The following is a 12,046-nucleotide window of genomic DNA, read 5'->3' as shown; positions in this document are numbered from 1 at the left end:
TCTCCTGCTGGCATAGAAAGAACACTACATTTCCATCCAGGAGAGCTAAGGCCACACAATGTAAGATAGTAAAGGCATTATACTTCCTGAAGACTCATTCTCTTCATCCTGAAGGTGGGACAGTGTGAGAAACAAACAGAACAGTCTGTATGTGGGAAGCGCTTTGTAAACTTAATCCTGTACAAAATTGACCGCTCTGGTTCTTTCTACCAGATCTGAGGTTCCGTGGTCTCTGGTACATGTAATACTTTAGCACTTTTTTTTGTCTTCAGGTCACTTCCCCCCAGCTTTTAGTGATGTTGTGTTGCTTCTTACTTCCAGTAGTCTAGACTTTGATAAGTAACAACTGCCTCCTCTGGTAAGCACATTGCGTTTGTCATTTGATCTTCTCAACTCTATGAGAAAGAGGCTTAAAGAGGTCATAGAGCTAATATGTGGCAGAGTCTGGATTCAAACCCAGACAGGCTGTCTGGGCACTTTTACCATGTCGCCTTACTGCCTGGTCATACTAGTCTCCTGAGAACAGGGTGGAGTCTTATTCATCTTTGTATTCACAAAGTCCAGTGTTATGTTTTGCAGTAGGCAAACTCAGTATGTTTGTTAAATGAATAATCGGTCTATATGTTCCTCTGGTTTTGATATCAGTCAAAAGTGATAAAATACTTGGTTGGTTAACATTTTTTATATCAGTCCTCTGTGATGTTTGTATAGTATATTTGTTTTGGGCTGTATTTTTTTAACAGTTTTTTCGCTCAATTTTTATAAGTAGGGTTAATCATATGTCCTTACCTTCTATACTTAATTCACTGCTAAGTGTTGTTAATGGAGCAAAATATTAGAACCATAACATTTTTTTCATAACCCCCCTTTCTCCCTCCAAAAAGGAAAAAGAAAGTGAAAGAAAGAAAAATAAACCCCCAATATTTTATTTATTTATATTCCTTCTTGTCCAAAACAGAAGTAAGCAAACTCTTGGAAAGCAAAATATAAAATGATAAAAGTAAGTTAAAGTAAGAAAACTGAAGTCGCTCAGTCATGTCCGACTCTTTGCGACCCTGTGGACTGTGGCCTATAAGGCTCCTCCGTCCATGGGATTTTCCAGGCAAGAGTGCTGGAATGGATTGCCATTTCCTTCTCCAGGGGATCTTCCCAACCCAAGAATCGAACCCGGGTCTCTCGCATTGCAGGCAGACGCTTTACTGTCTGAGCCACCAGGGAAGCCTGAAAATAATGTTAGGAAAATAATATGGGGCCAGAAATTATATTAGCATACAATATATATCCCCTGAAGTTCCTATGCCTGCCTTAAAGTTGGGTCACAGAGCTTTCTAGAAGAAGGAAAAGGGATAAATTTGCAGTATTCATGAGGTAAACCAAACCAGTTGCCTAAGTCCAACTATTCCTGTTGTTGATGCTACGGAGAAGTTTTTCCTGTGGGTCCTCACAGAAAATTTCTATTTAATGTAATAAACAACCCTCTAAAACCATCCTTACAGTAAACACTGTGATGGATTTTATGGGCTGTTTTTTATAATGTACCTCAGTAAAGGTTGATGGCTTCTTCCCAGAACATAATGCAATAAGAGGAATTTCACACAGAACCAGGATGATGCATCCCATGCCAGCTGTGTGGTGGTCTGCCTTCACCTCAGAAAATCTCAGGCCATCCTGGGTCAGAGTTTGGGTTTCAGCCAACTCTGTGAACCTCCTGACCATCGGTTTGGGAGGGGGCTGTGCACTGTGGTGTGTGTTTCTTTGGGGAGCCAATAGTTGATAGCGAATGCGTCATTCAGAGAGGACCAGGAAATGGAAGAACTGGGTATGCTTCCTCAGACAAGCTCTTGGAAACTTCTGAGCAACAGTGAATTCAGGAATATGGTTACTAAGAGGAAGAGGTTCTGTTAGCCAGGTCACTACAAAGCACTTTTGTGATAGCTTTCCTTTTTTGAAAACTATGGTTTATAAGGACTTCCACTGAGAAGTTCATTTGGCAGTCCTCTTCAGAAAGAAATTAGGCATTCGTTCTAACACAGGGACAAAACAGGCAATAATATGAATTATAATTTTTCTGAAGTCAAGCAGTCAAAATAAATAAATAAAGTCAAGCAGTCAAATTTTAAAAAAAGGTATCATAAAGGAATGTTACATTGTAAAATGATAGAGCAAAATTTAAAGACATGAACATTGGATAACTTAGCCCCTAATCCTTGCTTGTCATTATTTGCAACTTAAACTAACTTTGATTTTATTTCCAGACATATGTAGTCTCTTACCTTTTAATTTACCCTGAGTATATGTTGACTGTAGGGTCCTTCTGTAGCCAGCAAAAGCTTCTAGACCTTTCTCCCTTGTTTGGTACTAAAAGGCCCTTTGACTTCTAGTGGATGGGAGTGTAGTATAGTGCCCATGGGAGTGTAATCTGCAGTCTGAAGCTATTTGGTTTAATTAAAGGGCTCCCCTGGTTTGCCCTCTCCTCCTTCTGCTTGCCTAGGAGGGCATGCTGCTCCTCATTCGTCTGGACTGCACCTCATCCAAGGCAGAAGCACATGTCCATATTAATGGTATGAAACTGGTTATCACCATCATTTTCCATTGAAAGGAATCGTTTCCTCTCAACCAAAAAAAAAAAAAGGTTTCCTCCCAAAAGTAATCCCCAGCCACTAGGTTAACTAAATGCTTTTATTTTAAAGTAATGGCATTTTTCTCAGCTTCTGAAATTGTCTTCAGCTATTATAAACTGCTTTGACAAGAAAGTTTCAGAAAATAAGTTTTTTCAAAACTTGCATCTCTACTAGAAAAATAATCTTTTAAAATGTAATTCAAACAGAAAACATTTGTTTTTAAAAGATAGCTTTAAAGTACTTTCACCACATTTTCAAAGACAATTATTAGAGCATTCATCCTCAACTACAAGAATTTAAATTTTTTAAAAATAGTCTTCAAGTTCCTCTACATCCTACCTTCCCTAGGACCTGCTCATATTTTTCCAGTGTCATGAAATAGGTCATTCAAGATTAAATTCAGTTCCTACCACCATTTTGGAATACAACTTTAGTGATTAATATTTGAGGGAATTTGAAACTTTTCTTTCCCATTTGTAATTTTTTTAAAGCATCATTTTAGAAATACCCTGGCAATGTAATTGATGTCCCATGGTGTCTCCTTTTTAAAAATGCACAATTCTGTGCTCTTTACAATATAAGATATTTTAGTAGAGAAACAAAAAGGACTTAATTAGAAAGATCTTCATCTTAAGATTCTCCCCCTTGAAATTTCATATGCCATTTATTCAGCCATTTATTCCTACACTGGACATTGAAATCCAATCAGGGAAACGGACATTTGATAAATTAGTAAAAACTGTTATAGTAGAACTGTAGTAGAACTTCCTTGACAGCTCAGTTGGTAAAGAATTAGCCCGCAATTTGGGAGACCTGGGTTTGATCCCTGGGTTGAGAAGATCCCCTGGAGGAGGGAAAGGCTACCCACTCTAGTATTGTGGCCTGGAGAATTTCCATTCACTTAATACATTTATTGAGCATCTATCTACTATGTGCCAGGCAGTATTTTTAGTGACTGCATAAAGATCAGTAATAGAAGAGACAGATCTCTTTCTTCCTGGACATTGAAATCCAATCAGGGAAACAGACATTCAATAAACTAATAAAAATTGTTATAATAGAACTGTACTGTGCAGGAGTGAATTCTAATGTTAACTATAGTAGTGTTAGTTGTTCAATCATGTCCGACTCTTTGTGACCCCATGAACTGTAGCCCACCAGGCTCCTCTGTCCATGGGATTCTCCAGGCAAGGACACTGGAGTGGATTGCCATTCCCTGGACTTTACTTAATAATGTATCAAATATTGGTTCATTAACTGTAACAAATTCTCTCACTGATGCAAGATACTAATAATAAAGAAAACTGTGAGTTATGTTTGCATACAGGAACTTTGTGATATCTGCACAAATCTGTTTGATTTTCCTAAAAAATAAAGTCTCTTAATAAAAAATTTTAAATATCCATAAAAGATGATTACTTTAAAGGAAATAAATAGGATATATTAGAAACATAGCAGGATGACATAATTTGGATTGGGGAGTAAGGAAAGACCTTTCTGGAGAAGTGTTGCTTAAGCCTAGGACTGGAGAATAAATGGCAACCCACTCCAGTATTCTTGCCTGAAGAATCCCAGGGACGGAGGAGCCTGGTAGGCTGCCATCTATGGGGTCCTACGACGACATGACTGAAGCGACTTAGCAGCAGCAGCCAGGCAAAGAAGGTACCATTTGAACTACCTTTGTAAATATCATCTGGTTTCTTTGCTGAGTTTGGATTGGGTTTGGGGGGCAAGAGGACAAAGGAGTCAAGTGAGTAGGCACTTAGAATACATCACAGGTGTTGCTACCCACTTAAAGTCCTAGAAGAGCAGAGTAACAGTAGGATGCTTGTTTTTGCTCAGCTTGTGCTAGAAACTGTTAGGTTCTCTGTGAACCCGGTGCTAGGAAGTTAAAAGGAGACTGTCAATGGCAGCAAGCCGGTGTTCCCAGGTCTCAGTTCCTAAGATCTTTCCAGTGGCTCAGTGGGATTTTTAGAATGAGGAATGATCGTGTGTGTGTGTGTGTGTGTGTGTGTGTGTGTGTGTGTATTTGAGACCACAACCAGATGAAAATTATAAGGGGAAAAGGCTTTTAAGTACTAACTACCCAGCTGTAACAGCAAATTTTTATACAAGTATGTATAAGGTTTAATTTGCAATAGTTACCTTTCCTCCTGCTGCTGAATTGTTGGAATTTACTTTGGCTTTCTTTCTTCTGAGACTGCATATTTTTTAATTGTTGCTAAATCAACCAAGAGGACACTTAAGAAAGGTCCATTTAGGCATGGCACTGTACATCAATATTGAACTGCTTGTATCAGGGTTTTTAGGGACAGTGAATTCCCAAGGAAAAAACTTCTACTGGGTAGATGGAAATGTCGGTCAGTGATAGATTTCTATTGATTCTGGAACTGTTTTTAGTAGCATGAACGCTTAAATAGTTCAAAGTTTTATTTCCATTTAAAATTAAGCAGCTCTACAATTATAATCCACTTTATCATTTGTAATTTTTACCTGCCTATGTATGTGCATTTGAGACTTGCAAGCTATGTTATTTTTATGCATTTCTTTTATAGTACAAAAATTGTATGTGATGGTTGTACATCATGTATAAAAAGACTCGATAACACTTTGAAAAATCTTTAGCAAATGAGCATGCATTTCATAGCACTTAGCTAATAATGGTTAATATGTCGATTTAACGCTCTATAGGCTTTTCTTTTCTTTTCTTAATTCCGGGAAACACAAACACAAGTCAAGACTCTCCCATCTGAGCAGAACTGTTGTTTGTTTTAGGAAACAGAAATGCATCATCAATGTAATTTTAAGTACTTCAGTTATGAATATGGGATGAAGGGATAAAATGAAGTTTTCTACTCTGATGTCTCCATTAAGTAGCTCCCCTTTGTGTAAAATACTCCATGGCAAAGTTGCTTCTATTTAAAGTAGTGAGTTTGATCTTGGCTTTGATCTAAAGCTTTTGATCTTGAAAGAAGGATGGAGTAGCAATAAAGAGAGGGCAAGAGAGATTTTCTTTAGAGAAATGCGATAAAGTTAAAGGAATGGTCAAGATCAGCAAACCCGAGTGCGACCCGACTCTTCTCCCCAAGCACTCACCCCCCCAGGCTGGCTCAGCTGCTGAGGATGGAAAGAAAGCCTTTTAGGGGATCGGCGGAAAAAAAAAAGAGGGTATCGTACACGTTTCTAAACCAAGTGGAAACTTTACCCCTATTTTTGAAAAGGTATTGTCCCCGTCTTAAAGTCTACTAGTCGCTTTGGCGGTGGGGAGGGGGGTCCTAAGGCCGGGCGAGTGCACCGCCGGCCGCGCTCAACGAGATCGCATTAGCTCCCGCGACGCGCGGGCGGAGCTCGGAGTTTGCCTTTCACGCGCTCGCGGTTTCTCCCCCAGGAGGTCACCTGCCTCCTCCCCGGAGTCCGGAGGGGGCACTGAAAAACGTCAACTTAATGGCGTCTAATTCATTCCCAGAGGAAACTCCATTAGGAAAGTTCCTCTCCCTCCGCGAAAGCCATCAGAACACTTGGGTTTCTGACTCGCAGAGCGAGTTCAGGCTGGCGGCGGCGGTGAGGGCGCTTCTCCGGCTAAGCCCTTTCGCCGGCCGGCGGGTAGCACTTCTGCTCCCACTGCGGCCGAGAAGCCCTTTCGCGGGTACCCCAGGTCCCGCATGGGTGGGACTGGAAAGGTAAGCGCGCGCGCCGGGGTCGACCAGCGCCAGGGAGGCGCGAGCCCGCGCGCGGAGAAGAAAGATGTTTGAGTAGAGAACAATAAAATAGCCGGCACGCCGGCGGGGGTAGGGGCGGAGGCGACCTGCGGGGAGGGTGGCGCGGCCGCCTATACCTTTAAGGCAGGCCCCGCCCCCGCCCAGCGCCCGCCCGCCGCCCGCGCCGCCGCCCGGGCCCCGCGCCGCCCGCCGCCCGCCCTGCGCCTTAGGTGTTGCGGGCCTCTAGCGCCCGCCGCTTTCCGCCGGGCCGGCGGGGCGACGGCTCTGAGCGCGGGCTCCGGCGCCCGGCTCTCACCTTCACCTACTGCGGGCGAGGTAGGGGGTCAGCGCGCCGAGTTGGTGGGGCGCGGGGGAGGGAGGCAGGGGCGGCTCCCGGGATAAACTTGACTCTGTCCCCTTCCCCCGCAGCCGCTGCAGAGGGAGCGCCAGGCCCTGGCGGAGTGCGGGCTCGCGCAGCAAGTGAGCGCCGAGGTGAGTGCGGGCGACGCGGTCCACGCGCTCCCCTTTCTGCCTCCCCGGGCCGTGGGTCCCGCGTTGCATCCCTGGCGCGGAGCCCGGGATCGGCGGCGGCGGCGCGCGACAACGGTGGGTAAGATGGCCCTCGTCCGGGGGCTCTTGCGCGCACCGGTGCGGGGGCGGCCAAGCGGGGTAGTGACGGAGGGAGCTGCCGGGGCGAAGGTCACGGCCTCGGCTCGTCGCACACCCGAGGGCCCGCAGCGTTGAGGCGGCCTCTGGATGCCCTAAAGGTGCCGGTGGCTCCCCCAGGTGAAGCCGAGGAAGGCTGCGTCGTGAGGCCGTCGATCGTTTCTTTTCTTATGCTGAGGGGTGGCCCTGGGGACCTGTCGTCCTATGTTTAAAATGCCCTGTGGTTTTTGAACTTCAGGTCGCGAAATGGGTCCGAGTGAACCGGAGACCCCGAAAACGGAAACGAAAGGACAGAGAAGAAGTGTTTGAGAAGGTAAGGGTCCCCGAAAGAGAGCACTGGATGGAGTTCTTGATCAGTCTCCCCATCTGCCCCCCTCCCCCCAATACTTGATCACAACAATAGGGTAGCATTTTTTTTTTAACGTTTTAATTAAATTTGCAGTAAACCTTAGATTTATCTAGGTATAGTTCTATAGAAATACTGATTGATAATCCAAGTGATTATCAACGTACTTTGTTCTCAGGAAGTGAAAACGACCCAGGATGCAGATTTCTTTCATGCTCTTTAAATAGAGCATCAGAACAAAAAGCCAGTTCCATTACATTATTACATTAGACCAGTAACATTTAGTATGGTATATGGTATTATTATGATATAATATCTCTAAAAACCAGGGAGTGTTCGGAATAAATGACCCACAGAGTAAGGTTTCTCTGTTTGATCCTGAGAGAGACCACTCACACTCGTTAATTTAGGCTATAGATACTCTCAAAAATGGAGAGAGAAGATGAAAGTAGTGTATTACTTTTGAAACAGTGGAGGGATTTTGTTTACTTAAAGCAAATGAGAAATTTGTTTTTCTATGTTTAGAATTTCAGTATGCTCCTTTGCAGAAGTTTGGACTACCTGTTTTCCCCTGAAATTGTATTAAGTTAAAACTTGATTTGTCATTGTAGTAAATATTATGAAATAAGGTAAGTAGTCTGTTATTTCCTGAGTGCTTTTGTTGAAAACTCTTAAAAGTGAATGTTTTTACAAACATGGAAGCAGATAGGATTTTTGTTACTTTTGCTTTAATGATTTTACTGTTTTTTGATTCTTGAAAGCACCGAGGGATTAAAATAGCAGTGTGTTGTTTTTCTGCTGCTTAGAATGTATGATGAATCATTTCTGACTCTGAAGCCAAATTCTTGCTGATAGCATTGCTGCCAACTTCTGTGATGTGTTGCCTTAGTATGGGCATTGCAGCGTCCGAGAATGTGCACAAAGCACATCATAATGAAGGTGATACCAAAGTTTCAGAGTGCATTTAAGGATACCGAGGGCAGCTTCTGAGAGAATTACAAAAAGAACTGGCCTAGGAGTTCGGTCATTTGTAAGGAGACATTCAGTGTATGAAAAGCCCTTCCCTTTTTAAACAAAGAGTCATACATGTCACTTCAGTTAAACAGTAATAGAAAAAGTGGTCATTTTGAACTGGCTTGAGTTTTCTGACTGTACCTTAGCATGCTGTGGTAGGTTGTGTTGGTTTAACTTTTCATGGTCTAGGTGTTTTTAAAAATGTTCGTGAGGTGATGGATAAATGAGATCATAAAATGTCCAAAGAAGGAAAAAGAGTTACAAATTGGCTCGTTTAGTGGTTAAAAAAAATATTTTTCAGCTATTATTTTTTTTAAACCCAAAGTAAGATTATCCAAGCACACAATGTTTCATGCATAAAAGAAGGGGAAACCCTTTATGGATTACCAGGTACCATCACTACCAAAATCTGAATTTGAAGTAACTATATCTGTGAGACCCACTGTGTCACCCGCCTGTGACCTGACCACTGCCCTCTGAGAATGAGAAGGCTAGGGACTGAGGAGTTTGCCTTCCAAGAACATTGGAGTTCTTTCTTCACTGAGGATTTCTCCTTGAGAGAGGCTATTGTGTTGGAGCTTATGGGGAGGACGTGCTTCTGACTTTTCTTAGAAATTGTGGGCAGTAGTTTTGAGGAGGACATGAAAATGAAGTGGGTTGAGACTGTCATGCCGAGCTTCCTTTCAGGGAATGAAGCTTAAAGCTGACTAGCTTTGAGGGTGGAGGTGGCGGGGAAGGGGGCAAGAAGAGGGGAGGTTTAAGAATTGTGTAAGAAAGTATTAATTATCAATGTCTCCAGTTTTCCCTTCTGGTTCTGCACAGCAGCTCAGCCCTTTGCCCACTGTTTTGCCTCTGCTCTATCTTGGAGAGAGTTTGGAGCTCACTGAGGCAAAGCATGTGATATTTTCAAGGACAGGGAGAAAGGGGGTGCGATTAGCCACCGAGGGCGCTAGAACAAGTTCTGAAAGACACAGAAGCTGTACAGCAGCTGGTAGCCGAGGTGTGACCTCTGATTGCCTGAGTGTCTATTCCAAAATATGGATCAAATTCTGTGGTATTGAATATTGAAACCTAGGTCTTATGTTAACCTTTTGCTGGGATTTGAACCTGTTATTCATTTGAATCTAGGTTGTTAATTTAGCATGGAGTTGAGGTATGTTTTTTAAAATGTTCACCATGCCACAGGTAGCATGTTAGTCAATTTTTCTTTTTTCATGCATTTACTGTTTTTCTATAACATTAGAATTTTTCTCCTTTTATTTGTTTTATGTAACCGTAAAATAAAGAGTTTAGTTGTTTCTGTAGGTTGGACATTTAAAATCTAGCTATGGCTTTTATTTGCCTGCTTTGTCTCGGCCCCTTGCTCTCCCTCCTGCGGCCCTTTCCTCCAAACCCTAGGTCTCTATTTGCATCTTCAGGCTTCAGGCAGGATTCGGCCCCAGGAATTAACGTGGGGGATGACTGGTCTGTATTTAACTATGCTAGGTCATAGCATTTTCCCTCTGATTTTTACTGACTGGGGGAAAGCCATCTTCTGACCTGCCTGAGGAAGGAAAACAAAAAGCAGTGGTGCAAGGCCAGAGTCTTAAAAATGGTCATTTGGCTGGAGTTCAACATTAAAGAATGTAATTTTATAGGAATAATTATTTTCCCTCCTTAAAATCTTGAAAGTGCTAAGTGGTGGGCATAACCTGGTATAGTTTGAAATACTAGTCGAGGTTTTCCGTGAACTTAGAAGGAGAAGCAAAACAAACTTATCCTGTGCTCAACTGTGGGTTAAAATAACGAATAAGGAAATAAAGTAAGCTGACTGAGTGAGAGGTGCCCCTGCAAAAGTGCTCTCAGATGCTCTCCTGGCCGGCACCGCTGTGTCGCGTCGTTCCCACCCACCCACCAGGTAGCTCTGCTGTTTTTCTGTGCCACCTAACAGGTTTTCATTTCTTGTCTTTCTGAAAATGAGGCTTTTTTGGTCTGCATTTTCTCCTATGTTCTCTGACTTTTGTTTCCATTTTATCTTCAGGTTTTAGCTCTTTTTTCCACTGGTGTAACTTAATTTATTTACGTTTTTGTTTATTTGTTTTCTTAATTTTCAGTTTAAAAACTCACGTCTCTTTTTGCTGTTAGGCCTCAGGTATTTTTCGCCTTACATTCTGATATTCTTCCTTTTTCACTATTTCACGTTCCTTTTATTTAGTTAGAATAATTTATGCAACAGAAAGGCAAGGGGACGTGAACAACTGTACAAAGAACAATTAGGATGAATGGGTAAGCCTGCTCTGCAAAGGACTGGTTAGACAATGGTGATGCCAACAGTGAATTTGTACAGTGTATATTTTTAAAAATAATGTTAATAGATTTTGCTAAGTGACTGTTGGTTTTGAAAGAACACACATGTTTTTCCTGCTTTTATCTTTAACTGATTCAAAGATAAATGCCAACTGGATAATTGAATACAATGCCATTGAATACAATGGATATTGTATTCAAAGATTAAGGACTAATACAAAGTTCTTATAAATATATACATGTAAAATAATGTTTTTGATAGTTCTTTTATCAGTATTTCAGGGATTAGGATATACTGTAGAATAATAATTTATGAAATCATATATTTGAAGAAAATACCTGAATGGTGTCAGTGATTTTTTTTTTAAGAGAAGGAAAATTCCAGTTTTCATATTTGAAGGAAGCATGCTTCCTACTTTATACACATCTGATAACAGAGGGAACAAATTTTAAGATACTCATTTCTGGTTATGATGTCAGAAGTATTCACCGGCATACTTTCAAAACATTGGAAATTCAGCAATACTAAGCGTTGCTGTTATTATTAACAAGCACTCCTTCCTGTGAGTTTGTTTCCAAGTAAGAGTCTTGGCGAGGGTGAGATGGGTCTCTGTTACGAGTAGTCATAAGAAACACTAGGTACAAATGGTTTCCAACAAAAGCACCCTGTAAGGTTACCTTAATTATTCCTTGCTGCTAGAACCTGAAAAATAATACCCTTGAGCATAAAATTGTTTAAATTTTAGTGAAATTTTCCTTGAAATATCGAGTGAAACATGAAAGTCTAGGAAGAAGGTTGTGAAAATGGATTTATAATATTCAGTGGCCATTTTAGTAGGAGGCAAAATGATAAATTCGATTTTCTGAGTCCTTCAGAGAAAAATACTGGACCTATTTTGTTTGTGACACTAAATTCTGGCGCATTTTCACTCTGCTTTTGTTTCGCTTGTTCTTTGCACACGCTTGATTCTGAAGTCCTTGATAGACTTGATGATAATTCACAGAACATTTTTAAATCCAACTTGGTTTAGGCATTTTGCCACTTTTATTGGCCCTTTGAAAATTTTACACATTCTAGGAGAATGTTTTTATTACAGTTCTGATACTGAAATATTCAACATGATAAAGGTAGGTACAAATTTTAAACTAATAAAGTCCTTTACTGCTATTTGTCTTCTGTGACCAAGATCTGTTTTCTATTTGGTTTATGATTTCTGGAAAACAGTATTTAAGACTAATAAAAATTATCTGGTTCTTTCTTGGATCTGTAATAGCAGATGGCAACTGTGTTAGGCTTGACTCTGGAGCTCTTAGGATACGGAGCTTGGCAGAATGGTGCCAGATGAATTTAGGGAGTGCTGAACCGAAGGGTCTTCTTTTCTTTATAGGAACTACTCAGATTTAGCAAAATGGTA

General features: G+C 41.5%; 1 protein-coding gene across 14 annotated transcripts in view; it reads left to right on the top strand.

The window, feature by feature from the left end:
• Positions 1 to 12,046, top strand: part of AOPEP (aminopeptidase O (putative)) — a 355,565-nt gene that overhangs the window by 268,793 nt on the left and 74,726 nt on the right. For 9 of the 14 annotated variants that reach the window (XM_070375357.1, XM_070375352.1, XM_070375355.1 and 6 more), the window contains 2 exons: positions 6,749 to 6,925; positions 7,224 to 7,298. In XM_070375357.1, coding sequence (XP_070231458.1) covers positions 6,749 to 6,925; positions 7,224 to 7,298 — 252 coding nt within the window. The remainder of the gene's footprint in view (positions 1 to 6,748; positions 6,926 to 7,223; positions 7,299 to 12,046) is intronic. The other 5 variants (XM_070375359.1, XM_070375358.1, XM_070375363.1 and 2 more) reach the window with 1 other exon arrangement.

This window comes from Bos mutus, chromosome 8, assembly GCF_027580195.1.
Source record: "Bos mutus isolate GX-2022 chromosome 8, NWIPB_WYAK_1.1, whole genome shotgun sequence".
NCBI lineage: Eukaryota > Metazoa > Chordata > Mammalia > Artiodactyla > Bovidae > Bos > Bos mutus.
Note: the sequence above shows the minus strand (reverse complement) of the source record. Positions and strands in the feature narration are given on the sequence as shown.